Genomic DNA, 26,448 nt, shown 5'->3' on the forward strand with positions numbered 1-26,448 from the left:
TATAAAAATTGCTTCTTAGGAAAATTTTCTTCTTGGATGAGTGCAGGGAAACCAAAAATGTCTTTATTGGTCTCTGTTAACTCAGTTGTAGTTTAAGAAAACCTTCACTTTTTTCTTTATTTTTCATTTAATAAACTTCTGTTTTTTTAGAGCTTTTTTTAGGTTCACAGCAAAATCAAGTGGGAAGTTGTGAGTGTTCCCAAATACTACCCCCCCCAACAGTCCTCCTCACCACTGTCAGCATTTCCCACCAGAGTGGTACATTTAGACAGTTGATGAACCCACACTGACACATCATTGTCACTCAATGTCCATAATTTACATTAGGGTTTGTCCTTGGTATTGTACATGCTATAGGTTTTGACACATGTGTAATGACACCCATCGATGCTTGGAGGATCCTGCAGAAAAGTTTCACTGCCATAGAGATCTCCTGTGTTCTGTTTGTTCATCCCTCCTCCCCCTCTAACCCTTGGCCACTACCGATCTTTTTACTGTCTCCATAGTTTTGCTTTTTCTAGAATGTTGTATTGTTGGGATCATGTAGCATGTGGCTTTTTCAGATTGGCTTTTTTCACTCAGTAATAATATGCATTTAGGTTTCTTCCGTGTCATTTTGTGGCTTGATAGGTCATTTCTTTTTAGAGCTGAATAATATGCCATTGTTTGGATGTACCAGTATTTATTTATCCACTCAAACTATTGAAGAATATCTTAGTTGCTTCCAAGTTGGGGCTCTTAGGAATAGAGCTATTACAGACATCCTTGTGTAGGCTTTTGAATGGACCTGAGTTTTCAGTTCATTTGGGCAAATACCAGAGAGCATGATTATTGGATCGTATAGTAAAAGCATGCCAAGTTTTATTAATATAAGAAACTGCCAAACGGTAAGAGTGTATGGTAAGAATGTTTAATTTTGTAAGAAACCAACAAACTTGTCTTCTAAAGTGGGTGTGCCATTTTCCATTTCCACCAGCAGTGAATGGGAGTTTCTGTTGCTCCACATCCGTGACAGCATTTACTGTTGTCTGGTTTTGAATTTTGTTCATTTTAATAGGTACATAGTGGTATCTCATTGTTTTTGTTTGCAATTCTCTAGTGATAGATGATGTCAACATCTTTTCCTGTGCTTATTTGCCCTCTGTATATCTTCTTAAGTGAGATGTCTGTTTAGGTTGTTTGCCCAGTTTTTAATTTTTTTTTTTTTTTTTTTTTTGCATTTTAAGTGTTCTTTGTATATTTTGGAAAATAGGTCTTTATCAAATGTCTTTTGCAAATATTTTTTCCATTCTGTGGCTTGTCTTCTTATTTGTTTGACATTGTCTTTAGCAGAGCAGAAGTTTTAAAATTTTAATGAAATCCTGCTCATCAATTCTTTCATGGATTGTACCTACAGTGTTGTATCTAAAAAATCATTCCACAACTACAGTCACCCAGGTTTTTCCTAGGATTTAGTAGGGTTTGTACTTTGGTCTTTTAGGATTTAATAAAGGTTTGTACTTTACACTTAGATCTGTGAACCATTTTGAGTTAACTTTTGTGAAGATTTTAAAGTCATACAGACCTTAAAATAAGTTTATGTTCATATTTTTACATGTGACTGTCCCGTTGTTCTAGCACCACTTGTTGAAAGACTGTCTGCTCCATTGTATTGTCTTTGCTACTTTGTCAAACATCAGTTGATAGTGTTTATGTCCGTCTGTTTCTGGGCTCTCTGTTTCATTGATCTTTGTGTGTTTCACGAGTGCCACACTGTCTTAATTACTGTAGCTTTGTAGTAAGTGTGTAGGTTGAGTAGTATCAGTCTAGCAACTTTGTTCTTCAATATTGAGGTGCCTATTCTGGGTCCTTTGCTTCTCTGTTGAAACTTTGGAATCATTTTGTCCTTATGCCCACAAAATAGCTTGTTGGAATTTTGATTGGGATTGCACTGATTGTGTAGATCAAGTTGGAAGGACTGACGTCTTGATAATATTGAATTGCTCTACTCATACGCATAGAATTGGCTTTATTTATTTAGTCCTTTGATGTTATTTATCACAGCTTTATAGTTCACCTTGTATAGATCTTCTGCATGTTTTGTTAGACTTATTTCTAAGTATATAATTGTTTCGGGTGCTGATGTAAATGGTATCTTATTTTGATGGTACACTGAAACATTTTATTTGATGTTGGAGTAGATAGTTGATGTAAAAGTTTGTGTAACTTTCAGGTGTTAGAGCAAAGTGGTTCAGTTATACATATGCATATATCTGTTCTTTTTCAAATTATTTTCCCATTTAGGTTATTACAGAATATTGAGTAGAGTTCCCTATGCTATACAGTAGTTCCTTGTTGATCATCTGTTTTAAATATAGTGTGTTTATTTAAAATTTGGGATTTTAAATAACTCTACCTTATCCCAAATTCCCAGTTTACCTCTCCCTCCCACCTTTCCCCTGGAAAGCATGAGTCTATTTTTCTATGTTTGTGAGTGTTTTTGTTTGTAAATAAGTTCAATTGTATCATTTTTTTCAGTTTCTTCAATAAGGGGTGTTGTATTAGTCTTTCTTTGTCTGACTTCACTTAGTATGGTAATCTCTATGTAGATCTCTACAAATAGCATTATTTCATTCTTTTAAATGGCTGAGTAACATTCCATTGCGTGTACATACTCTCTCTTCTTTATCCATTCGTCTGTCAGTGGACACTGGGTTGCTTCCATGTCTTGGCTGTTGTAAATAGTGCTGCAGTGAACATGGGGTGCATGGATCTTTTCAAATTATGGTTTTCTCTGGATGTATGCCCAGCAGTGGCTTCCCGGGTGGCACTAGTGGTAAAGAACACGCCTGCCTATTTAAGAGACACAAGAGACAGGGGTTTGATCTCTGGGTTGGAAGGGTCCCCTGAGGAGGGCATGGCAACCCACTCCAGTATTCTTGCCTGGAGGATCCCATGGGCAGAGGAGGCTGGAGGCTGCAGTCCATGGGGTTGCAGAGAGATGGACATGACTGAAGCACCTTAACATGCACATAGGTTCACACCTATGCCCAGGAGTGGGGGTGCCGCATCATATGGTAGCTCTGTCTTAGTCTTTTAAGGAGTCTCCATACTGTTCTCCATAGTGGCTGTATTATTTAGCATTCCTATGAAAACACTGTAGAAGGGTTCCCTTTTCTCTACACCCTCTCCAGCGTTTATTGCTTATAGACTTTTTTAAAATTTATTTTTTTTATTGAAGGATAATTTCTTTACAGAATTTTGTTGTTCTCTGTCAAACCTCAACATGAATCAGCAATGGGTATATATATCCCCTCCCTTTTGAACCTCTCTCCCATCTCCCTCCCTATCCCACCCCTCTGGGCTGATACAGAGCCCTTGTTTGAGTTTCGTGAGCCATACAGCAAATTCCCATTGGCTATCTATTTACAGATGGTAATGTAAGTTTCCCTGTTACTCTTTCCATACATCTCACCCTCTCCTCCCCTCTCCCCCGGTGCACAAATCTATTCTCTATGTCTGTTTCTCCACTGCTTCCCTGAAAATAAGTCCTTCAGTACCATTCTTCTAGATTCTGTATATATGCGTTAAGTTCAGTTCAGTCACTCAGTTGTGTCTCTGTGACCCTATGGACTGCAGCATGCCAGGCTTCCCTGTCTATCACCAATTCCCAGATTTACTCAAACTCATGTCCATTGGGTTGGTGATGCCATCCTAACATCTCATCCTCTGTCATCCCCTTCTTCTTCCGCCTTCAATCTTTCCCAGCATCAGGGTCTTTTCCAATAAGTCAGTTCTTCACATCAGGTGGCCAAAGTATTGGAGTTTCAACTTCAGCATCAGTCCTTCCAATGAGTATTCAGGACTGATTTCCTTTAGGATGGACTGGTTGGATCTCCTTGCAGTCCAAGGGATGCTCAAGAGTCTTCTCCAACACCACAGTTTTAAAAGCATCAGTTCTTCAGCACTCAGCTTTCTTTATAGTCCAATTCTCACATGCATACATGACTACTGGAAAAACCATAGCTGTGACTAGATGGACCTTTGTTGGCAAAGTAATGTCTCTGTTTTTTAATATGCTGTCTAGGTTGCTCATAACTTTTCTTTCAAGCAGCAGGTGTCTATTAATTTCATGGCTGCAGTCCCCACATGCGGTGATTTTGTAGCCCCCAAAAATAAAGTCTGTCACTGTTTCCACTGTTTCCCCATCTTTTTGCCATGCAGTGATGGGACCAGATGCCGTGATCTTAGTTTTCTGAATGTTGAGTTTTAAGCCAACTTTTTCACGTTCCTCTTTTACTTTCATTGAGAGGCTGTTTAGTTCTTCGCTTTCTGCCTTGAGGGTGGTGTCATCTGCATATCTGAGGTTATTGATATTTCTCCTGGCAGTCTTGATTCCAGGTTATGCTTTACCTAGCCCAGCGTTTCTCATGATGTACTCTGCATATAAGTTAAATAAGCAGGGTGACAGTATACAGCCTTGAGGTACTCCTTTGCCTATTTGGAACCAGTCTGTTTTTCCATGTCCAGTTCTAAGTGTTATATATGCACTAGAATACGATATTTATCTTTCTATTTTTTGACTCACTTCACTCTGAATAATAGGTTCTAGGTTCATCCATCTCATCAGAACTGACTCAAATGCATTCCTTTTTATGGCTGTGTAATATTCCATTATGTATATGTACCACAACTTCTTTATCCTTTCATCTGTCCGTGGACATCTACATTGCTTCTATGTTCTAGCTATGGTAAATAGTGCTGCAATGAACAATGGGATACATGTATCCTTTTCAGTTTTGATTTCTTCAAGATACATGCCTAGGAGTGGGATTGCTGGGTCATATGGTGGTTTTATTCTTAGTGTTTTAAGGAATCTTCATACCATCTTCCATAGCGGCTGTATCGATTTACATTCCCACCAACAGTGCAAGAGCATTCACTTTTTGCCACACCCTCTCCAGCATTATTGTTTGTAGACTTGTTGATGGTGGCCATTCTGACCAGTGTGAGGTGATATCTCATTGTGGTTTTGATTTGCATTTCTCTAATAATGAGTGATGTTGAGCATCTTTTCATGTGTTTGTTAGTCATCTGTATATCTTCTTTGGAGAAATGTCTGTTTAAGTCTTTGTCCCACTTTTTTTTTTTTTTTTTTTTTAATTTAGACATGTTTTATCATATTGTCCCACTTTTTGATTGGGTTGTTTGTTTTCCTGCATGGAGTTGTGTAAGCTGCTTATATATTTTGGAAATTAATTCTTTGTCAGTTGTTTCATTTGCTATTTTTATCTCCCATCCTGAGGGTTGTCTTTTCATCTTGCTTATAGTTTCCTTTGCTGTGTGAAAGCTTTTAAGTTTAATCAGGTCCCACTTGTTTACTTTTGTTTTTATTTCCATTACACTAGGAGGTGGGTCATAGAGGATCTTACTTTGATTTATGTCAAGTGATCTGCCTATGTTTTCCTCTAAGAGTTTTATAGTTTCTGGTCTTACATTTAGGTCTTTAATCCATTTTGAGTTTAACTTTGTGTATGGTGTTAGGAAGTGTTCTAATTTCATTCTTTTACATGTAGCTGTCCAGTTTTCCCAGCACCATTTATTGAACAGGCTATCTTTGCCCCATTGTATATCTTGTTTGTCAAAAATAAGTTCCCCATAGGTGCATGGGTTTATTTCTGGGCTTTCCATCTTGTTTCATTGGTTTATATTTGTTTTTGTGCTAGTACCATACATTCTTGATGACTGTAGCTTTGTAGTATTATCTGAAGTCAGGAAGGTTGATTCCTTCAGCTCCATTCTTCTTTCTCAAGACTGCTTTGGCCATTTGGAGTCTTTTGTGTTTCCATATGAATTGTGAAATTTTTTGTTCTAGTTTTGTTAAAAAATGCCATTGGTAATTTGCTGGGAACTCATTGAATCTGTAGATTGCATTTGATAGTATAGTCATTTCCACAATATTGATTCTTCCTACCCAGGAACATGGAATTTGTTTATGTTGTCTTTGATTTCTTTTATTAATGTCTTACAATTTTCTGTGTATAGTTCTTTTGTCTCCCTAGGTAACTTTATTCCTAGATATTTAACTCTTTTTGTTGCAGTGGTAAATAGAATTGATTCCTTAATTTCTTTCTGATTTTTCATTGTTAGTATATAGAAATGCAAGTGATTTCTGTGTACTGATTTTGTATCCTGCATCTTTGATAAATTCACTGATTAGCTCTAGTAATTTTCTGATACTATTTTTAGGGTTTTCTATGTATAGTATCATATCATCTGCAAACAGTGAGAGCTTTACTTCTTTTCTGATCTGGATTCCTTTTATTTCTTTTTCTTCTCTGATTGCTGTAGCTAGGACTTCCAGAATTATGTTGAATAATAGTGGTGAAAGTGAATACCCTTGTCTTGTTCCTGATGTTAAGGGGGATGCTTTCAGTTTTTCACCATTGAGAATAGTGTTTGCTGTTAGGGCTTCCCTGGTGGCTCAGAGGTTAAAGCATCTACCTGCAATGCAGGAGACCCAGGTTCAGTCCCTGGGTCGGGAAGATCCCCTGGAGAAGGAAATGGCAACCCACTCCAGTGTTCTTGCCTGGTGAATCCCATGGAGGAAGGAGCCTGGTAGGCTACAGTCCACGGGGTTGCCAAGAGTTGGACACGACTGAGCTACTTCACTTTCACTTTCACTTTATCATATACAGCCTTTAATATATTGAGGTAGGTTCCTTCTATGCCCAGTTTTTGAAGAGTTTTCATCATAAATGGGTGCTGAATTTTGTCAAAGGCTTTTTATGCATCTATTGAGAGGATCATATGGTTTTTATCTTTCAATTTGTTAATATGGTGTATCACATGGATTGATTTGCGTATATTGAAGAATCCTTGCATGCCTGGAATAAACCCAACTTGATCATGGTGTATGAGCAATTTGATGTGTTGCTGCATTCTGTTTACTAAAATTTTGCTGAGGTTTTTTGCATTTATGTTCATCAATGATACTGGCCTGTGGTTTTCTTTTTTTGTGTTGTCTTTGTCTGGTTTTGGTATCAGGGTGATGGTGGCCTCATAGAATGACTGTGGAAATGTTCTTTCCTCTGCAGTATTGTCAAAGAGTTTTAGAAGGATAGGCATTAGCTCTTCTCTAAATGTTTGCTAGAATTCTCCTGTGAAAATATCTGGTCCTGGGCTTTTGTTTTTTGGGATATTTTTGATCACAGCTTCAGTTTCAGTGCCTATAATTGAGTTGCTCATAATCCCTATTTCATGTTGGTTCAGTCTTGGAAGATTGATCTTTTCTAAGAATCTGTCCATTTCTTCCAGGTCGTCCATTGTGTTGCCATATAGTTGTTCATAATCCTCTCTTAAAATCCTTTGTGTTTCTTCATTGTCTATTGTAACCTATTCTTTTTCATTTCTAATTTTGTTGATTTGATTCTTCTCTCTTTTGCTCTTGATGTGTCTGGCTAAAGGTGTCTCAATTTTGTTTATCATCTCAAAGAACCAGCTTTTAGTTTTATTAATCTTTACTATTGTTTCTTTTATTTCTTTTTCATTTATTTCTGCTTGGATCTTTATGATTTCTTTCCTTCTACTAATTTTGGGTTTTTTTTTGTTCTTCTCTTTCCAGTTGTTTTAGGTATAAAGTTAGGTTGTCTATTTGATGTTATTCTTGTTTCTTGAAGTAGGATTGTATTGCTATAAACTTCCCTCTTAGAACTGCTTTTTCTGCATCCCATGGGTTTTGAGTTGTCATGTTTTCATTGTCATTTGTTTCTAGAAATTTTTAACTTTCCTTTTTGATTTCTTCAGTGACCTGTTGGTTATTTAGAAATGTGTTGTTTAATCTCCATGTGTTTGTGTTTCTTACAGTTTTTTTCCTGTAATTGATACCCAGTCTCATAGTGTTGTGGTCAGAAGTGCTTGATATGATTTCAGTTTTCTTAAATTTACTGAGGTTTGATTTGTGACCCAAGATGTGATCTTTCCTGGAGAATGTTCCATATGCACTTGAGAAGAAGGTGTATCCTTCTGCGTTTTGATGGAATGTCCTGAAGATACAATCAATGAGATCTATATCTAGTGTATCCTTATTAATTTTCTATTTTGATGATGTGTCCATTGGTGTGAGTGGGATATTAAAGTCTCCTAGTATTATCGTGTTACTGTCAATTTCTCCTTTTATGTCTGTTAGTGTTTTTCTTATGTATTGAGGTGCTCCTATGCTGGGTGCATACATATGTACAATTGTTAAGTCTTCTTCTTGGATTGATACCTCAATTATTATGTAGTGTCCTTCCTTATCTCTTGTAATATTCTTTAAGATCTATTTTGTCTGATGTGAGGATTGCTATGCCAGCTTTCTTTTGTTTCCTATTTGCATGGAATATATTTTTCCATCGTCTCACTTTCAGTCTATATGTGTCTTTAGGTCTGAAGTGGGTTTCTTGAAGACAGCATATATATGTGTCTTATTTTTGTATCCATTCAGCCAGTCTGTGTCTTTTGGTTGGAGCATTTAATCCATTTACATTTAAAGTAATTATTGATATATATGTTCCTATTGCCATTTTCTTAATTGTTTGGGGTTTACTTTGTAGATTTTTTTCTTTTCTTGTATTTCTTGACTGTATAAGTCCTGTTAACATTTGTGGTAAAGCTGGTTTGGTGGTACTGAATTCTCTTTAACTTTTGCTTGTCTGAAAAGCTTTTTATTTTTCCATCAATTTTGAATGAGATCCTTGCTGGGTACAGTAATCTTGGTTGTAGATTTTTCCCTTTCAGTACTTTAAATATATCCTGCCATTCCCTTCTGGCCTGCAGTTTCTGCTGAAAGATCAGCTGTTAAACGTAAGGGGTTTCCCTTGTGTGTTATTGCTGCTTCTCCCTTGCTTTTAATATTCCTTCTTTGTGCTTAGACTTTGTTAGGTTGATTAGTATGCGTCTTGGTGTGTTTCTCCTTGGGTTTATCCTGTGTAGGACTCTTTGTGCCTCTTGGACTTGATTGACAATTTCTTTTTCCATGTTTGGGAAATTTCCAACTATAATCTCTTCAAAAATTTTCTCATACCCTTTCTTTTTCTCTTCTTCTTCTGGGACCCCTATAATTCAAATATTGGTGCGTTTGATATTGTCCTAGAGGTCTCTGAGACTATCCTCAGCTCTTTTCATTCTTTTTACTTTCTTCTGCTCTTCAGAAGTTATTTCCACCATTTTATCGTCCAGCTCACTGATTCGTTCTTCTGCTTCAGAGATTCTGCTATTGATTCCTTCTAGGGTATTTTTAATTTCAGTAATTGTATTGTTTCTCTCTGCATGTTTATTCTTTAATTCTTCTAGGTCTTTGTTAATTGATTCTTGCATTTTCTCCATATTGTTTTCAAGGTTTTTAATCATCTTTACTATCATTATTCTGAATTCTTTTTCAGGTAGTTTGCCTGTTGCCTCTAAATTTATTTGAATTTACTTGTTTCTAGTATGTTTCTTTATTTGTGTAGTATTTCTCTGCCTTTTCATTTTTTTTTTTTTTTTTTTTTTTTTTTTTAATTTATAGAGTTTGAGGTCTCCTTTCCCCAGGCTTCAGGGTTGAATCTTCCTTTTGGCTTCTATCCTTTCTAGGTTGGTCCAGTGGTTTTCGTAAGCTTTGGGTAGGGTGTGATTTTTGTTTGTTTGTTTTTCCTCTGATGGTCAAGGCTGAGTGAGGTGGTCTCCTGTCTGCCGATGATTGGGTTTGTGTTTTCGGTTTTTTTGTTGTTTAGATGAGGCGTCCTGCACAGGGTTCTACCGGTGGTTGGGTGATGCTGGGTTGGGTCTTGTATTCTAGTGGATTCCTTTGCATTTGTTCTCACTATCTGGTACTCTCTGAGGTTAGTTATCTGGTAGTCTCGGGTCTTGGAGTCAGTGCTCCCACTCCAAAGGCCCAGGGCTTGATCTTTCTGGTCAGGAACGAAGATTCCACCAGTTGTTTGTTATGACATTAAGTGAGATTAAAACAAATATCCAAAAATGAGAAACCAAAGATGAACCCCAGACAAATGACAGTTACAAAATCAGGCAAATAATAATTAAAATATTGGAATGTACACATATACATAAACACCCATAAGCAAAGTCAAAACAGTCCAACAAAAATAAAGTATAGTAGATTGACCAGGTGAACAAAGAAAATCAGAAATCTATTTACCAGTTAAAAACAAAACTAACTAAAGCACAAACTAGAAAACAAAACTAAAGCTAGGTGCCAAGTGGGTAATAAAGCAGTGAAAACAAAACTAACAAATATGTCGAGAGGAAGGGAAGGAAAGAATAGATATACAAAGTTAAATAGAGGTAGATGAAGAAGATTTATATACATTAAAGTTTAACTGCAAGGGGAAAAGAATGGTAGGGAAGGCAAACAAAGGAATAAATGTAGAAAAAATATAATAGGTTTAAAAAAATTTTAAACTAAAATTATAAAAAAGAATAGAAGAAGAAAAAAAAAAAAAAAAAACGGAAGCAGGAAGAAAAAAGGAAAACTCCATAGAACTGCACAAGCCCAATGTAGAGGCAGAGGTTTATAACAACCATAGAAAATGTGACTGAGAGAGAAAAAAAAAAAAGCTCAAAAGCTTGATTAGATTTCATAGTGTCAATAAAATCAACAATTGCAGCGGGGTTGGGGGGGGGGAATAGAAAAAAATCCCAAAGTCAAAACATAATAATAAGTGTGTTTCTTGAGTCGCTGCTGTCAGAGTCCTTTCGCTCGCTGGGAGTCACAGTCCACCCCACCTCCCTGGGATGCCCTCCAACACTGTGCTGGTCTCTGGACCTGCAGTGGGGGCAGCTCAGATCCTAATCTGGTCTGACTTCTCTGTGTTCTTGCCTCCAGTGTCCACAGCTATCAGAACTAGTGCGTTTTCTTTTGCGGGAGCTCTCAATGACCTTTATATATTCCAGAGACACAGAGTCTGCCTAGTTGATTGTGTGGATTTAATCTGCAGCTTGTACAGCTGGTGGGAGGGTTTCGGGTCTTCTTCCTTAGTCACACTGCCCCTGGGTTTAAGTTGTGGTTTTATTTCCATCTCTGCATGGGGTCGTCCACTGGGGTTTGCTCCTGAGGCTGCCCTGGAGGACTTGGGTTTGCCTCTGTGAGGGCCAGGTGTGGAGGTGGTGCAGCTGCTTGGGCTTCAGGGGCTCTGGCAGCACCAGGTTCTCAGGGGAGTTGGCAGCTAGGGCAGCAGGAAATATAGTGCTCTAGAGGGGTATGGCAACCAGTATTGGCTCGTATGCTCTAGTACTGTTGCCTGGAAAACCTGCCTCCCTGACAGAGAAGCCTGGCAGGCCATGGTCTGCAAGGTCTCAAAGAGTGGGATGCTGCCAAAGTGACCCTGCAAACCTAGATGCAAGACTTCTTTTGCCTGTGGCAGCTCTGCCCCAGTGTGAGTTGCGCAGGAAGGTGGTGCAGCTGCTTGGCCTGTGGGGATCCTGGCGGCATCAAGTGTGCAGGGACACGGACTGCCTCTGCCGCAGGAGTTGTGGCCCTATCAGAGTCTATTTTCGAGCCTCTTTTAGCTGGTGATCAGAAGGCCTTTTTCACCGGTCTTTCTCCACAGCTCCGCCTGTTTGGGTACTTAGAGGGCTCCCTTGCCTGGGGTCCGTCTCTGTTGTTCGGCGCCTCAGGCACTTAGAGGACCCCCCCTGGCTGGGGTCCTACTCTGTAGCGCAGTTCGTCAGGCGTTTGATGGGCCAGCCTCTCTGTTGTTCAGCTGCAGATGCTGGTGTGTAGGGAGAGAGAGGCTGTGGTGATGGCTCCACCCATTACTTGTGACTCAGCAGTGAAGTGAAGTCGCTCAGTTGTGTCCCACTCTTTGCCACCCCATGGACTGTAGCCTACCAGGCTTCTCAGTCCATGGAATTTTTCAGGCAAGAGTACTAGAGTGGGTTGCCATTTCCTTATTGCCTTGCTTCTATGGCTTTTATGCTTCTATGCATCTATGGCAGCTTTCCTCTACAGGCATTTCCCACCAGTCTCCTCCCTGACATCCCCTTGATCTGTCTCTCCGCAGTCAACAGCAGTCCTCACCCTCGGATTGCTCCACAATCCCTAAACTCTAGTTCCCAGCCACTGTGCTTTCCAGGGGACTTGCGTCCCTGTCCGGGGTATATATGGCTGCAGCAAGGACTGTCTGATTCTCATTCCATTTAGCCTGCCACAATCAGCTGCTTCAGTGTCAGCCTAAAATGTTCCTCCTCTGACTCAGGCAGTTGTCCCGAATGGGGATTGGACTTCTGCTTTGGTTCCCCCACCTGCCGAGGGCAGGTCCAGTCCTACTGACACTCCTGTTTTTCCCCCAGTTCCTTCCTCCTACCGAGTTTTGCGTGGTTGTATATATTCTTTTCCTCTGGTCAGGTACTCCTGCCCGCTCTCAGCTCGTGTTCTGCATGCACTTCTGTGTCTGAAGGTATATTCCTGATGTATCCGTGGAGAGAGATGTACTCCACGTCCACCTGCTCCTCCACCATCTTGTTCTTTCCTTTATAGACTTTTTAATGATAGCCACTCTGACTGCTGTGAGGTGTTACTGCGTTGTAGTTTTGACTTGCATTTCTTTAACAATTTGCGATGCCGAGCACCTTTTCATGTGCCTCTTGGCCATCTGTATGTCTACTTTGGAGAAATGTCTATATAGGTGCTCTATATAATGCCTATGTAGGCCCATTTTTAAAAAAGGATTTATTTATTCAGTTTTGGCTACACTGGGTCGTCTGCTGTGTGTGGGCTTTCTCTAGTTGTGGCAAGCAGAGACTACTCTTTGTTGCCGTGCATGAGCTTCTCATTGCAGTTGCTTCTCTTGTTCCGGAGCACAGGCTCTAAGCTTGTGGACTTCGGTATTTGTGGGATGTGGGCTCAGAAGTTGTGTTACATGGGCTTATTTGTCCCATGGCCTGTGGGATCTTCCTGGGCCAGGGATCGAACCTGTGTCCCCTGTGTTGGCAGGTGGAGTCTTAACCACTAGACCACCAGGAAAGCCCCTGCTGACCGTTGTTTTGGTGGGGTTGTTCATTGTCTTGATATTGAGCTGCATAAGCTGTTTGTAAATTTTGGGGACTAATCCCATTTTGGTCACATCGTTTGCAAATATTTTCTGTCATTTTGCAGGTTGTCTTTATGTTTTGTTCATGGTTTCTTTTGCTGTGCAAAAGCTTCTGTGTTGAATTAGGTCCCTTTTTTGTTTATTTTTTTAAATTAGTTTTTATTGGAGTATGGTCCATATAAGGTGTTAATTTCTGCTGTATGGCAGAATGAATCAGTTATACACATATGTAGATCATCTTTTTTTTAGGTGCTATTCCCATATAGGTCATTACACAATATTGAGTAGAGTGCTCTGTGCTATGTAGTAGGACCTTATTAGTTATTTAGTTATATATCATAGTGTGTATATATCAATCACAATCTCCTAGTTTATCCTTCCCCGCTTCCCCCTTGATAACTATAAATTTGTTTTCTATATCTGTGACACCATTTTTGTTCTGTAAATGGATGCATTTGTACCATGTTTTAAAATTCCACATATAAGCAATATCATATTTGTCTTTCTCTGACTACTTCACTTAGTATTACAATCTTTGGGTCCATCCATGTTGCCACAAATGGCATTATTTGGATCTTTTTATGAATGAGCAATATTCCATTGCATATATGTACCACATTTTTAAAAAACCATTCCTTTTTTGATGAACATTTAGGTTGCTTCCATGTGCTGGCTATTGTAAATAGTGCTGCAGTGAACTTTGGGATGCATGTGTCTTTTCAAATTATGCTTTTTTTCTGGACATTTGACCAGGAATAGGATTGCTGGATCATATGGTAGCTCTTTTTTAGTCCATTGGTTTATTTGTGTTTTTATTTCCGTTACTCTAAGAGACATATTGAAAAAGATACTTCTGAAATTTCTATTAAAGAGTGTTTTTCCTACGATTTCCTCTTAATGGTTTTATAGTATCTGGTCTTATGTTTAGGTCTTTAAGCCATTTTGAATTTATTTTTGTGTTAGTGTTAGAGAATGTTCTTATTTCATTCTTTTACTGGTAGCTATCCAGTTTTCCCAACACCACTTATTGAAGACTTCTCTCTGTTGTATATTCTTGTCTCTTTTGTCATAGATTAATTGACTGTAGGTGCGTGGGTTTATTTCTGGGTGTTCTATCCTGTTCCATTGATCAGCATTTCTGTTTCTCTGCCAGTGCCATACTGTTTTGATTGCTATAGCTTTGTAGTATGGTCTGAAGTTGGAGCGCTTGATTCCTCCAGCTGTGTTTTTCTTTCTCGCAATTGTTTTGGCTCTTCAGGGTCTTTTGTGTTTCCATACAAATTTAAAAGTTTTTTGTTCTACATCTGCAAAAAATGCCTTTGGTAATTTGATGGGAATTGCATTGAATCTGTAGATTGCCTTGAGTGGTATAGTCATTTTGAGAATATTGATTCTTCCAATCCAAGAATTTGATATCTGTTTTGTGTTATGTTTAACTTCTTTCATAAGTATTTTATGGTTTTCTGAGTACAGGTCTTCTGCCTCCTTAAGTGGGTTTATTCTAGGTATTTTTTTTTATTACTTTTGATGTCATGATAAGTGGAATTATCAATTTCTCTTTCTGATCTTTCATTGTTAATGTATTAAAATACAAGAGGTTCCTGTGCATTAATTTTGTATCCTGCAACTTTACTGAATCCATTGTTGTAGTTTTCTGCTTGCATCTTTAGGATTTTCTATATATAGTGTCATGTCATCTTCTAACAGTGATAGTTTTACTTCTTTTCCTATCTGGATTCCTTTTGTTCCTTTATCTTCTCTGACTACCATGGCTAGGACTTCCAAAACTATGTTGAATAAAAGTGGTGATAGTGGATGTTCTTGTCTTGTTTCTGATCTTAGAGGGAATGCTTTCAGCTTTTCACTTTTATGAATGATGTTAGCTGTGGGTTTGTCATATATAGCCTTTATTATGTTGAAGTAAGTTCCCTCTTGGCCCACTTTCTGGAGAGTTTTCAGTCATTAATGGGTATTGAATTTTGTGAAAAGGTTTTTTTGTATCCCCTAATATAAGCATATGATTTTTTAATATTTATTTATTCTTCTTTGGGGCTGTGCTGTGTCTTCATTGCTGCATGGGCTTTCTCTAGCTGTGGTGAGCAGGGGCTGCTCTCTGAGGCAGTGCTCAGGCTTCTTATTGCGGTGGCTTTTCTTGTTGCAGAGTCCAGGCTCTAGGGCCACAGGCTGATTCAGTAGTTGCAGTTCAAGGGGTCCAGAGTGCAGTCTCAGTAGTTGCATGGGCTTTGTTGCTCCATGGCATGTGGAGTCTTCCCAGATGAGGGATCAAACCTGTGTCTCCTGCATTGGCAGGGGGCTTATTATCCACTGCACTACTAGGGAAGGCCCTGAGCATATGGTTTTTATTCTTCAGTTTGTTGATGTGATGAATCGTACTGATTGATCTCCAGTACTGAAGAATCCTTGCATCCCTGCAATAAATTCCACTCGATTGAGCTGTGTGATCCTTTTAATATATTGTTGGATTCAGTTTGCTAGTAATTTGTTTTTTGTATCTCTGTTCATCAGTGATATTTGCCTGTATTCTTCCTTGGGTTTATCCTGCCTGGGACTCTCTGAGCTTCCTGGCCTTGAGCGAGTGTTTTCTTTCTCATGTTAGGGAAGTTTTCACGTATAATCTCTTCACATATTTTCTTGGGCCCTTTCTCTCTCTTCTCCTCTGAGAACCCTATAATGTGAATGAAAGTCGCTCAGTCGTGTCCATCTCTTTGCGACCCCGTGGATTCTACAGTCCATGGGATTCTCCAGGCCAGAATACTGCTGTGGGTAGCCTTTCCCTTCTCCAGAGGATCTTCCCAAGCTAGGGATCGAACACAGGTCTCCCACATTGCAGGCAGATTCTTTACCAGCTGAGACAAAAGGGAAGCCCAAGAATACTGCAGTGGGTAACCTATCCCTTCTCCACCAGATCTTCCCGACCCAGGAATTGAACCAGAGTCTGCTGCATTGCAGGCGGATTCTTTACCAACTGAGCTATCAGGGAAATAAATGTGAACGTTGCCTTTAATGTACCATGAGTCTCTTTGACTGTTCTCATTTGTTTTCCTTTTTTCCCCTTTATTCTGCTCTGCAGCAGCATATCCACCATATGTCTTCCAGCTCAGTTACCTGTTCTCCTGCCTCATTTAACTTGCCATTGATTCCCGTAGTATATTTTTCTTTTCAGTTCTTGTAATGTTGATCTCTGTTCTTTAGGTCTTCTGGCTTTTTATTAAACATTTGTTGTATCTTCTCATTCTCTGCCTTCATTCTGTTTTTAAGGTCTTGGACCATCTTTACTATCATTACTCTGAATTCTTTTTTGTGTAGATTGTATATCTCCACTCTGTTGTTCTTCTGGGGTTTTATATTTTTACTTGATCTGGGAGTTACTCCTCTGATGTCTCATTTTGTCTACTTTCTGTGATTGTGGTTTTCGTTCCACAGACTGCAGGGTTGTGAAAGTGAAAGTGAAGCAGTCATCATCGATTAGTCTTCTTGCTTCTGCTTTCTGACCCCTGGTGGATGAGGCCTAAGAGGCTTGTACAGACTTCCTTGTGAGAGAGACTGGTTCCTGCCCACTTATGGGTGGACCTGGTTCTTGACCATCTGGGGGGCAGGGCCGTGTCAAGGGGTGTGTTAAGTGGGCAGCTGTGGGCTCAGAAAAACGTTAGGCAGCCTGTGTGCTGATTGGTGGGGCTGTGTTCCTGCTCTGCTGGTTTGACTTCAGGTATCCCAGCGCTGGAGTCTACAGGCTGTTGGTTGGGGCCCATATCTTGGGGAGAAAATAGCACCCTCCAAGAGGCTCACGCCAGTGAGTACTCCCCAGAATTACTGCCACCAGTGTTTCTGTCCTTGCAGTGAGCCATACCCAAGCCCTGCTTCTGCCAGAGCACTCTGATTCCAGCAGATAGGTCTGGCCCAGTCTTTTATGAGATCACCGTTTGTTTGCTTGTTTTTTACCCTGGTCGTGGTGTACAGGAGACCTTGCATGCATTCTCCGAGAGTGGAGTTTTTGTTCCCTCCAATACTGTGAATTTCCTGTAATCAAACCCTGCTTGCTGAGTTGAAAGCCAGTTTGTTCTGAGGGCTCTTCCTGATACCAGACCTCCAGGCTGGGGAGCCTGACGTGGGGCTCAGAACTTTCACTCCTGTGGGAGAACCTCAGGAATATAATTATTTTCCAGTTTGTGAGTTGCCCATCTAGTGGGACTGGCATTTTGATTTTGTTGCATTTGTGCCTCTCCTGCCCTCTTGTGGCTGCTTCTTTGTCTTTGGATGTGGGATATCTTTCTTGATAGGTCCCAGTCTTCTTGTTTTTTGTTTGTTTGTTTTGCTCATTTTTTGGTTGATGATTGTTCATCATTTAGTTGCAATTTTGATTTTTTTTTGAGAAGTGAGCTCATGTACAATATTACTCCACCGTCTTGTATCCATGCTGGTTAACTCTCTGTAAATGGTGTTTTAAATTTCAAATTCTACTTTATTTTTGGTCTGTGGGAAAGCAGTTGGCTTTTGCATGTTAACCTTGTCTGCTGCACTATAGTTGTTTATTAGTTCCAGGATTAGGGTTTTATCCTTCTGTTTTTGGTTTTGGTTTTCCATAGATAGACATTCTTCACTTACCTGCAAACAGAGGCAGTTTAGTGTCTTTCTTCCCAATCTGCAAGACTTTTTTCCTTTCTTGTTTTACAGCCACAGCTAGGATTTCCAGTGTACTATTGAAAAGCAGAGTGAAAGGAGACATCCTTGCCTTGTTCTTAATCTTAGTGGGAAAGCCTCTCACCAATAAGTATGATGTTAGCTGTAGATTTTTATAGATGCTCTTTATCAAGGTAAGGAGGTTACTCCCTATTTCTAGCTTATAGACAGTGTTTTATCATGAGTAAGTGTTGGATTTTGTCAGATGCTTTTTCTGCATGTATCGATAAGATCCCATGAGTTTTCATCTTTAGTCTGTTGACATAGTGGGTTATATTCATGGCTTTTTGAATGTTGAACTAGCTTTGTGTACCTTGAATAAATCTTATTTCATTGTGGTGTATAGTTCTTTTCATGTATTCACTTTGATTGTCTAATACTTGGTTGAGGATTTTTACATCTATGATCATGAGAGATGTAGGTCTGTTGTTTTCTTGTAATGTCTTTGCCTAGATTTCATATTAGGACAATGCTAGTGAGTGACTTCACTTTCACTTTTCACTTTCATGCATTGGAGAAGGAAATGGCACCCTACTCCAGTGTTCTTGCCTGGAGAATCCCTGGGATGGGGGAGCCTGGTGGGCTGCCGTCTATGGGGTCACACAGAGTTGGACACGACTGAAGTGACTTAGCAGCAGCAGCCCCATATAATGAGTTAGGCAATATTCTCTCTGCTTCTGACTTGTGAAAAAAAATTGCAGAGGATTGGTATAATTTCTTCCAGAAATTATGGTGAATGTTAGGTAGAATTCACCAGTGAACCCATCTGGATCCAGTACTTTCTGTTTTCTGAAGTTACTGATTCAGTTTCGTCATATAGGCCTATTTTTAAAAAGAATTTTCTGTTTCATCGAGGTTATCAAATTTGTGAACATAGAGTTGTTTATAGTATTCTTTCATTAAACTTCTAATGTACATGAAATCTATAGTGATATCCCCTCTTTCATTTTTGAGGATAGTAATTTGTGTCTCTCCCCCCGCCCCCCCCCCCCCCTTGGCTGGCTACATTCTTACTAATCTTTTTCAAAGAGCCAGCTTTTGATTTTGTTAATTTTTTTTCCATTGACTTCTTGGTTTCAATTTCATTGATTTTGGTTCTAGTTTTTATTATTTCTCTTCTGCTTACTTTTAATTTTACTTGCTCCTGTTTTCTTAAGATGAAAGTTTAGGTTATGGATTTTTTTGTGTGTGTCTTTTAGTATGCCTTAAAATTTTTTATTGAAAGATGGACCTGATATACTACTAATGCAGTGAGTGGTAAGGGGGAGGAGAGCATTCTGTTCAGAAGATCAGTTTTGGTCTTTTGGTGAAGATGTGTCCCCTGTACATTTTGAGCTTGCTTGACACTAGATTTTGGTTAGGCATCTTTGGCAGAAGTATCAGGATGCTCTGTTCTCATTGCATTGTATTGTTTGGTGCACTATTTTGATTTAGTTTCATTACTAATGATGTTCACTTGATTATTTGATTAAGATGGTGTGTGTCTATGTTTTCCTTTGTAATTAATAAATATTTTGTGGGGAAGAATTAGAAATTTAGAAAAATATTTATTCTTCCTTATACCTTCAATTTATTCATTTATTTATATTATCTAAATATGGACTTATAGTTTTCTCTCAGTTTAGTGGATTATAATCTTTAACCATCATTATTTGTCACAGATATGAGCATTAAGAACTCTTTTAATCATCTATTTTTTAGTACATCAGTAATTCTTTGAGGTTTTTTTTTTTTTTTTTTTGCTATAAGAAGATAGTCTAAGTTCATCTTATACTTTCCCTATCTCAGTCCTGGATTCAGCTATTTCTATAAGGATCTCTGCTTCTTCTTAGGAAAGAATGATATTTAGAAGTCAGGGTTCAGCTGGTAGGTGTACCAGTTGCTGTTGGGCTGTTGCCGTTCCCATGTATGTATACACATGGATGTATATACTCGCATGTACATATATCCTTTTGTATATTTATTTGTCCATATTTATACCTAACAACATATACTCACCTTGAAATGTTCAGTCCTTTTAATCCTTCACCACAAGATTTATCCTAGTGTTTGCCCTTTCTGAGCATGAGTAATGAGACCCATCATAGTTAGTATTTTGACTTTTATTTAAGTACTTTATTAAAGTACTTGTCAGGTACTGTGCTAAGTACTTTATTTTACTTATCTAATTTGATCTTCTCAACAGCAGTGTAAAAGATTTTCAGAAGAAAACCTGGAGACTAAAGGAGGTGGTATAAGTTCCCCATACAACCCACTGAATAGCAGAACTCGGGTTGGAACCTTGGTCTGTGTGACTGTGGTGTTTGTGCTCTTAATCATTAAGCTACTTTTAGCCAGTGCTGCCGTAAGCATAATTCTTCAGGATTAACTCCTGAAGGAGTCAGGGTTAGCTGTGGTATACCGTATGCATGTATAAAGTTTTGGTAAGCCCTGACATACTACCCTTCAAAAGGTTGAACTAGTCTGTGCCTACCAACATGGACAGTGCTGACTTGCTGGCAGCCTCCCTAACACTGAATATTATCTGTTACTTTAGTTTTGTGTAGTTTCATTTTTCAACTTAATCAGTTGCAAAAACCCCTGTCCCTCTGCCATCTCTTCATAACAAAGTCTGTTTGTTTATATCTGTTCTTCTCAAAATTGTTTATTGTTCTCTGTTATTCTCAGAACTCTGTCCAAATGTTTCAGCATGGTCTTCAGGAAGACTCTTTATGATAGGGCCTCTCTCCTCTTTCTGTACCTGAGTCTTTGCACTGTGGTCCAGCATGCCACACCTGTTTCAGTTCTCTAACCACATCCTTTGTCTTGCCTCTGAGGTTTTGTATGTATTGTTCCTTTCCCTAGAATACCTTTCCCTCTATCCAGTCACTTTGCTCTTTTCAGCCAGGTTTTGCTTATTTTTCAGTTCACAGTTTAGATTCATTTCCTTCAGGCAACCTGTGATGCCTTTTCTATGTGGTTTATTAAACTGAAGTCAAAGGAAACCTTACTGAGGTATTGACTATATCTGTGAAAATGGCCAAGTAAATGAAAAAGTATAAGCAGCTTTCAAACTCTTATACTAGTTTATGGCAAACTACAATGTAGTTAATTGTGTTTTTTTCCATACAGTACCTGCCAGCCTGTCTGGACTTGACCCAAAGGCCATCGTGGCAGTGCTGAATGAGGAGGGGGGCTACCATCAGATCGGACCAGCAGGGTCCTGTACCGACTTCTTCATCATGTCAGTGACCATAGCATTCGCCACCCAGTTGGAGCAGGTGAGATTGGTGATTCACGAAGAATCTGAAAACATTTTATTTTTAAAATCTGTCTTTTAGGTATTGAAAAGACTTGTAAGTAGACTTAAAAATTAATTTAGAATAGTGTTTTCTTTCACGTCAGAAAACATTTTTGTTTCAGGAAAAAAATAAATAGGGATGATCTTGGTAGTAAGAGAATAAATTAGATCTCTTAGAATTTAGAAGACCATGAGTAAACATTGTTTTACATTGTATTGTGTGACATTGTTAGGACTGGTTTGAAATGATTCCCCTCCCTCACCCCCATCCCCAAGTATTAAATTATTTACTTTTTGGAGAAATGTATAATGTTGGGAACATTGTCTCAGTCATACCTTAATAGCTATCAGGTCTGGGATTCGATTTTACCCTATTTACAGACTAATAAATTATCCCAAATGCTGCCAGAAGATAGTAGATTCTTAGACCAGGGATAAAGGAGTGTATTACTCTCAGCCCAGCAAACAATATGACTATCAGTGTATTTCTTTCAGTTTCTTCTACCCCAAGTACCGTGGCGGTGACATAGAGGGGCCTAGGTGGTTTCTCCACACTCACTGGGTATGTCCCAGTTTAGGAATACAGAATTTAGGCAATGTACCACTTTTAGCATAAGCAGTACTAGTCTTTGTCTGGGAAGACATGTTACAAGGTTATGAGTTGGACAGTAATGAGGGCCTGACAGTCTTGGTACACAGTAAGAATGTACCAACTAGGATGAATTCCGGCAGCATTCAGGCTTATTTGTTAGTTTGTAAACAAGGTAATATCTAATCCCAGAATGTGTGGAGATGCTTAAGGCCCATTATCTCTTCCCATCAATGGCTCAGCACAACAGTAGCTGTTTTTTCCTGCCCTTTTCGGGATCAAGTGCAGTTTTTTTGACATTATGTTGATCTATATTGTGTGAAATAAATTAATGTTTTTAAAAAATAGAGACTATAACTTACGACTTTACATTTTTATCATACTATTCACTTTCTTAGAGGTGTACATTTTCCAGATAATCCACATACATAAGTGAAATATGAGCTAGTGACCACACTAAATCTTTGTAAGGTTTATCAGGTAAAGATTTTTCTTAGGAAATAATATTTAGCTTTGTCACACTGAATGCATGCCCACTGCACAAAGTACTTTTATATATGCATTTTCTTTGAGCATTACTTTGAGAAAGAGTAATACTCTTTCTCTCCCAATTTGGTCCTGTCATTTTCTCATTAACACTCTGTATGTGCTTTTGTCTTTCTCCATCAGTTTCCTTATATTTTTCTTCTCTTCATAAAACTGCTTGTTGATTGCCCTGCTTAATATGCCTCACTGGTTGGGGGGAAAGCTAGCTACCTATTGTCTGTTCATTAATCACATCAGAACACACATTAGATAATGATCCTATTGTATTTTTATTATGTTATTAAATACCTGCAAGGTATTTAAAATAACTACTTTATTTTTAAAAATATTTTTTCAGCTTCCCTGGGAAGACATAGTTGTTAATATTTATCAATCACTCACTTTTGTTATGTTTTGTGAAATACATTGCTAATGTTGGGTTTAAACGTACCACAACTTTAGGAGATTATTAGTTTTACTTTTGATATAAGGAAACCAACTCTTGAGAAAGTTCTGTAACTAGTAAATATACTTAGGAATTTCCAGCCACATGGTCACTTTCCACATTCTATTGTTGCCGTATTTTGCTCCCTCTGAAGGAATTTTGGAGTAAGATCAATTTGAGCTGGAGTCTCATTCTCATACTTACTAGCTTCTTTAATTTGGGAACTTACTTAACCTTTCTCAGGCTTGAATTTTCTGGTTGTGTGGTATTGGTACTACCAGCTTTGTGGGTGTGTGTGAGGAATGAAATAAAACTAATGTGCTTAATATGTAGTTTGTATGTGTGAAGCTATACATACATGCATGGTGAAAGCTAATCGACCTATTTGAATCCACCACTAAAACTAACTCAGTTCTTGGTAATACAAAGGAACTGATTAGGACAAATCACTCAGCTTAGTTAAAGATATAAAACAAGCTTGTCTGGCAAGCTATTTGAAATCTCTGATAAAAATTAAGCCAAATATGTAACTCCTAAGATTAAACAGAAAATTACCATAGAATGCAACAATTTCACTACTGGGTATATATCAAAAGAATTGAAAACAAATAAACAAACAAATAAAAACTTATATGTAAAATTCATAGCAGCATTATTCACAATCCAACAGTATCACAGAAATAACACAGTGACCATCCATGGATGAATGGATTAATTACACACACACAGAGTGGAATATTAGCGGAATATTATTCAACTGTAAAACAAATGAGGTACTGATCCATGCTACAACAAGGATGAATGTTGCAAGCATGCTGAGCAAAAACAAGCCATATATGAAAGGCCACATGCTGTATGATTCCATTTATAAAAAAGTATCCAGAACAGGGCAAACTCAGACAAAAAGCAGATTTGTGATTTCCGGGGGTGGGAAACGTTGCAGGGGCGTGGAATGGGAGTGGCTGCTTACTGGTTCTGGTGTTTCTGCTTGGGGGTGACGGAAAAGTTCTGGGACAAGGTGTGGTGATGGTGCACAGTATTGTGAATGCACCTAATGTTACTGAAATGCACAGTATTTAATGGTTAAAATGTTAACTTTTCTGCTATATGTATTTTACAATAATTTTTTAAAACACAAAAAATAAGCCCAGTAATTTATTCATACCCTGATATTGCTTAGTATTACTTGTTTGCTTTTTTTTGGGGGGGGGAGCAGCCCAAGGATTTTTAAAAATAGCATTTTAGCTTTCTTCTTCTCAAGCTAGTCAAAGGCCCTGTGAGAGAACATTTAGTAGTAAAGAAACATATTTTTCAGATGCAGATAAGGGACTTAGAATACTGATACTATAAAGTAGTAGAATGGAGGAGTGAGATTAGAATAAAAATACTGGATGATAATAATCTTACCTCCTCCTTAAATAGTGAAATTAAGGGTAAACAAAACAAAACTGTTTCTAAATCCAAGGGTGATAAAGGATTTTTAAAAGCATCTCTTCTCTTAATGGGAATTACTTAGAAGTAAGTGTACTATGAAATATAAAAGGGCTATCTTTATTTCTTAAAATTTTTGTTGCTTCCTGATTATGGAAGAAAGTAAAAGAAAGTGAAACTCTCTTTTAAGTAAACTCGGAAATAATCACCCATAAGGGCAGAATGTTTTTTCCTCAGACATTTTCCCATTCATGTAACAGTTGAGTGTGTGCTAAGTAGAATTGCAGAAGTGAGCATGTATTATTTCTTTTAACCCTTCACATAACCATAGGAGACGTGGAGCTGCAGTGATTAAGTACTTGTCTAGTCTCAAGGCAAGCCATTGGTGGAAACAAGGTTGAGGACTGGAGAGTACTGCAGAATTTGTTCTTAATAACTACAATATTGGTAGTTTTTTATTATGATTTTAGATTTGATTAATGATTAAAATCTAATCAATTAAACACATTTTAAAGTATAGGATTAAAGTAATAACATATATAATAATACAGAGGTTCGTGACATTGTACAAGAGTCAGTGATCAAGACCATCTCCAAGAAAAAGAAATGCAAAAAGGCAAAATGGTTGTCTGAGGAGGACTTACAAATAGCTATGAAAAGAAGAGAAGTGAAAGGCAAAGAAGAAAAGGAAAGATACACCCATTTAAATGCAGAGTTCCAAAGAATAGCAATGAGAGACAAGAAAGCCTTCCTCAGTGATCAGGGCAAAGAAATAGAGGAAAACGATAGAATGGGAAAGACTAGAGATCTCTTCAAGAAAATTAGAGATACCAGGGGAACTTTTCATGCAAAGATGGGCACAATAAAGGACAGAAATAGTATGAACCTAACAGAAGCAGAAGATATTAAGAAGAGGTGGCAAGAATACACAGAGCTATGCAAAAAAGATCTTCACGACCCAGAAGTAGCAGAAGTAGATGTTCTTCTAGAATTCCCTTGCTTTCTCTGTGATCCAACGGATATTGGCAATTTGATCTCTGGTTCCTTTACCTTTTCTAAATCCAGCTTGTACATCTGGTAGTTCTCGGGTCACGTACTGTTGAAGCCTAGCTTGGAGAATTTTGAGCACTACCTTGCTTTATGTGAAATGAACGCAGTTGTACGGTAGTTTGAACATTCCTTAGCATTGCCCTTCTTTGGGACTGGAATGAAAACTGACCTTTTCCAGTCCTGTGGCCACTGCTGAGTTTCCAAATTGGCTGGCATGTTGAGTACAGCACTTTCACAGCATCATCCTTGAGGATTTTAAATAGCTCAACTGGATTTCCATCACCTCCACTTGCTTGGTTTGTAGTAATGCTTCCTAAGGTCCGCTTGACTTCACACCCCAGGATGTTTGGCTGTAGGTGAGTGAGCACACAGTCATGGTTATATGGGCCATTAAGACCATTTTTGTCTTCTGTTAATTCTTGCCACCTCTTCTTAATCTCTTTTACTTCTGTTAGGTCCTTGCTGTTTCTGTCCTTCACTGTGCCCATCTTTAAATGAAATGTTCCCTTAGTATCTTCCAGATTTTCAATCTATACCTCCATTCTTTTTCCAAGATCTTGGACATCTTTAGTATCATTACTCTGAATTCTTTTTCACATAGATTGCCTATCTTCACTTCGCTTAGTTACTGTTCTGGGGTCTTATCTTGTTCCTTTGTCTGGGACAAATTCTCCTGGTATATCATTTTGTCTTCCTGTGATTTCAGTTTCTCTTCCACAGGCTGTAGAATTGTAGTTCTTTTTTGCTGCTTCTTTCTGCCTGTGGTGGATGAGGCCAGCCCAAGGGGCTTGTGTAGGCCTCCTGGTAGGAAGGACTGATCCCTGCCTATTGGCTGGTGGAGCTGGGAGTCATCCTTTGGTGGGCAGGGCCATATTAAAGGCTGTGTTTAGTGGGCAGCTGTGGGCTCAGAAAGCCTTTATGCAGCCTATCTGCTAATTGCTGGGGCTGTGTCTCGCCCTGTTCATCGCTTGACTTGTTGCATCCCAGCACTGGAGCCTGGGTGTTGGGTGGGGCCAGGTCTTGGTAAAAAATGGTGGCCACCAGGAGGGCTCACGCCAATGGGTACTCCCCAGAAATACCACCGCTGGCGTCTTTATCCCTGCTGTGAGCTGCATCCGCCCCACCTGTCACACCTTCACAGGACACCCTGCAACATCAGCAGTCAGGTCTGGCCCAGGGTCTCACGAGGTCACTGCTTTTTCCCGTGTTCCTGGTGTGCCCGAGACCTTGTGTGCATCCTCCAAGAGCGGAGTTTCTCTTTTCCCTGGTCTGTGGATTTCCTGTGAGCAGACTTTGCCGGCCTTCAAAGCCAGGTGCTCTGGGGCTTCTCCCAAGACCAGTCCTCCACATTGGGGAGCCTCATGTGGGGCTCAGAACCTTC

General features: G+C 38.9%; 1 protein-coding gene across 3 annotated transcripts in view; it reads left to right on the forward strand.

Annotated features, from left to right (window-relative positions):
- The window catches only part of CEP120 (centrosomal protein 120), an 81,686-nt gene that overhangs the window by 14,960 nt on the left and 40,278 nt on the right, over positions 1-26,448 (forward strand). For all 3 annotated transcript variants that reach the window (XM_065918208.1, XM_065918209.1, XM_065918210.1), the window contains one exon: positions 20,859-21,007. In XM_065918208.1, the coding sequence (XP_065774280.1) occupies positions 20,859-21,007 (149 nt within the window). The remainder of the gene's footprint in view (positions 1-20,858; positions 21,008-26,448) is intronic.

This window comes from Muntiacus reevesi, chromosome 1 (assembly GCF_963930625.1).
Source record: "Muntiacus reevesi chromosome 1, mMunRee1.1, whole genome shotgun sequence".
NCBI classification, from domain to species: domain Eukaryota; kingdom Metazoa; phylum Chordata; class Mammalia; order Artiodactyla; family Cervidae; genus Muntiacus; species Muntiacus reevesi.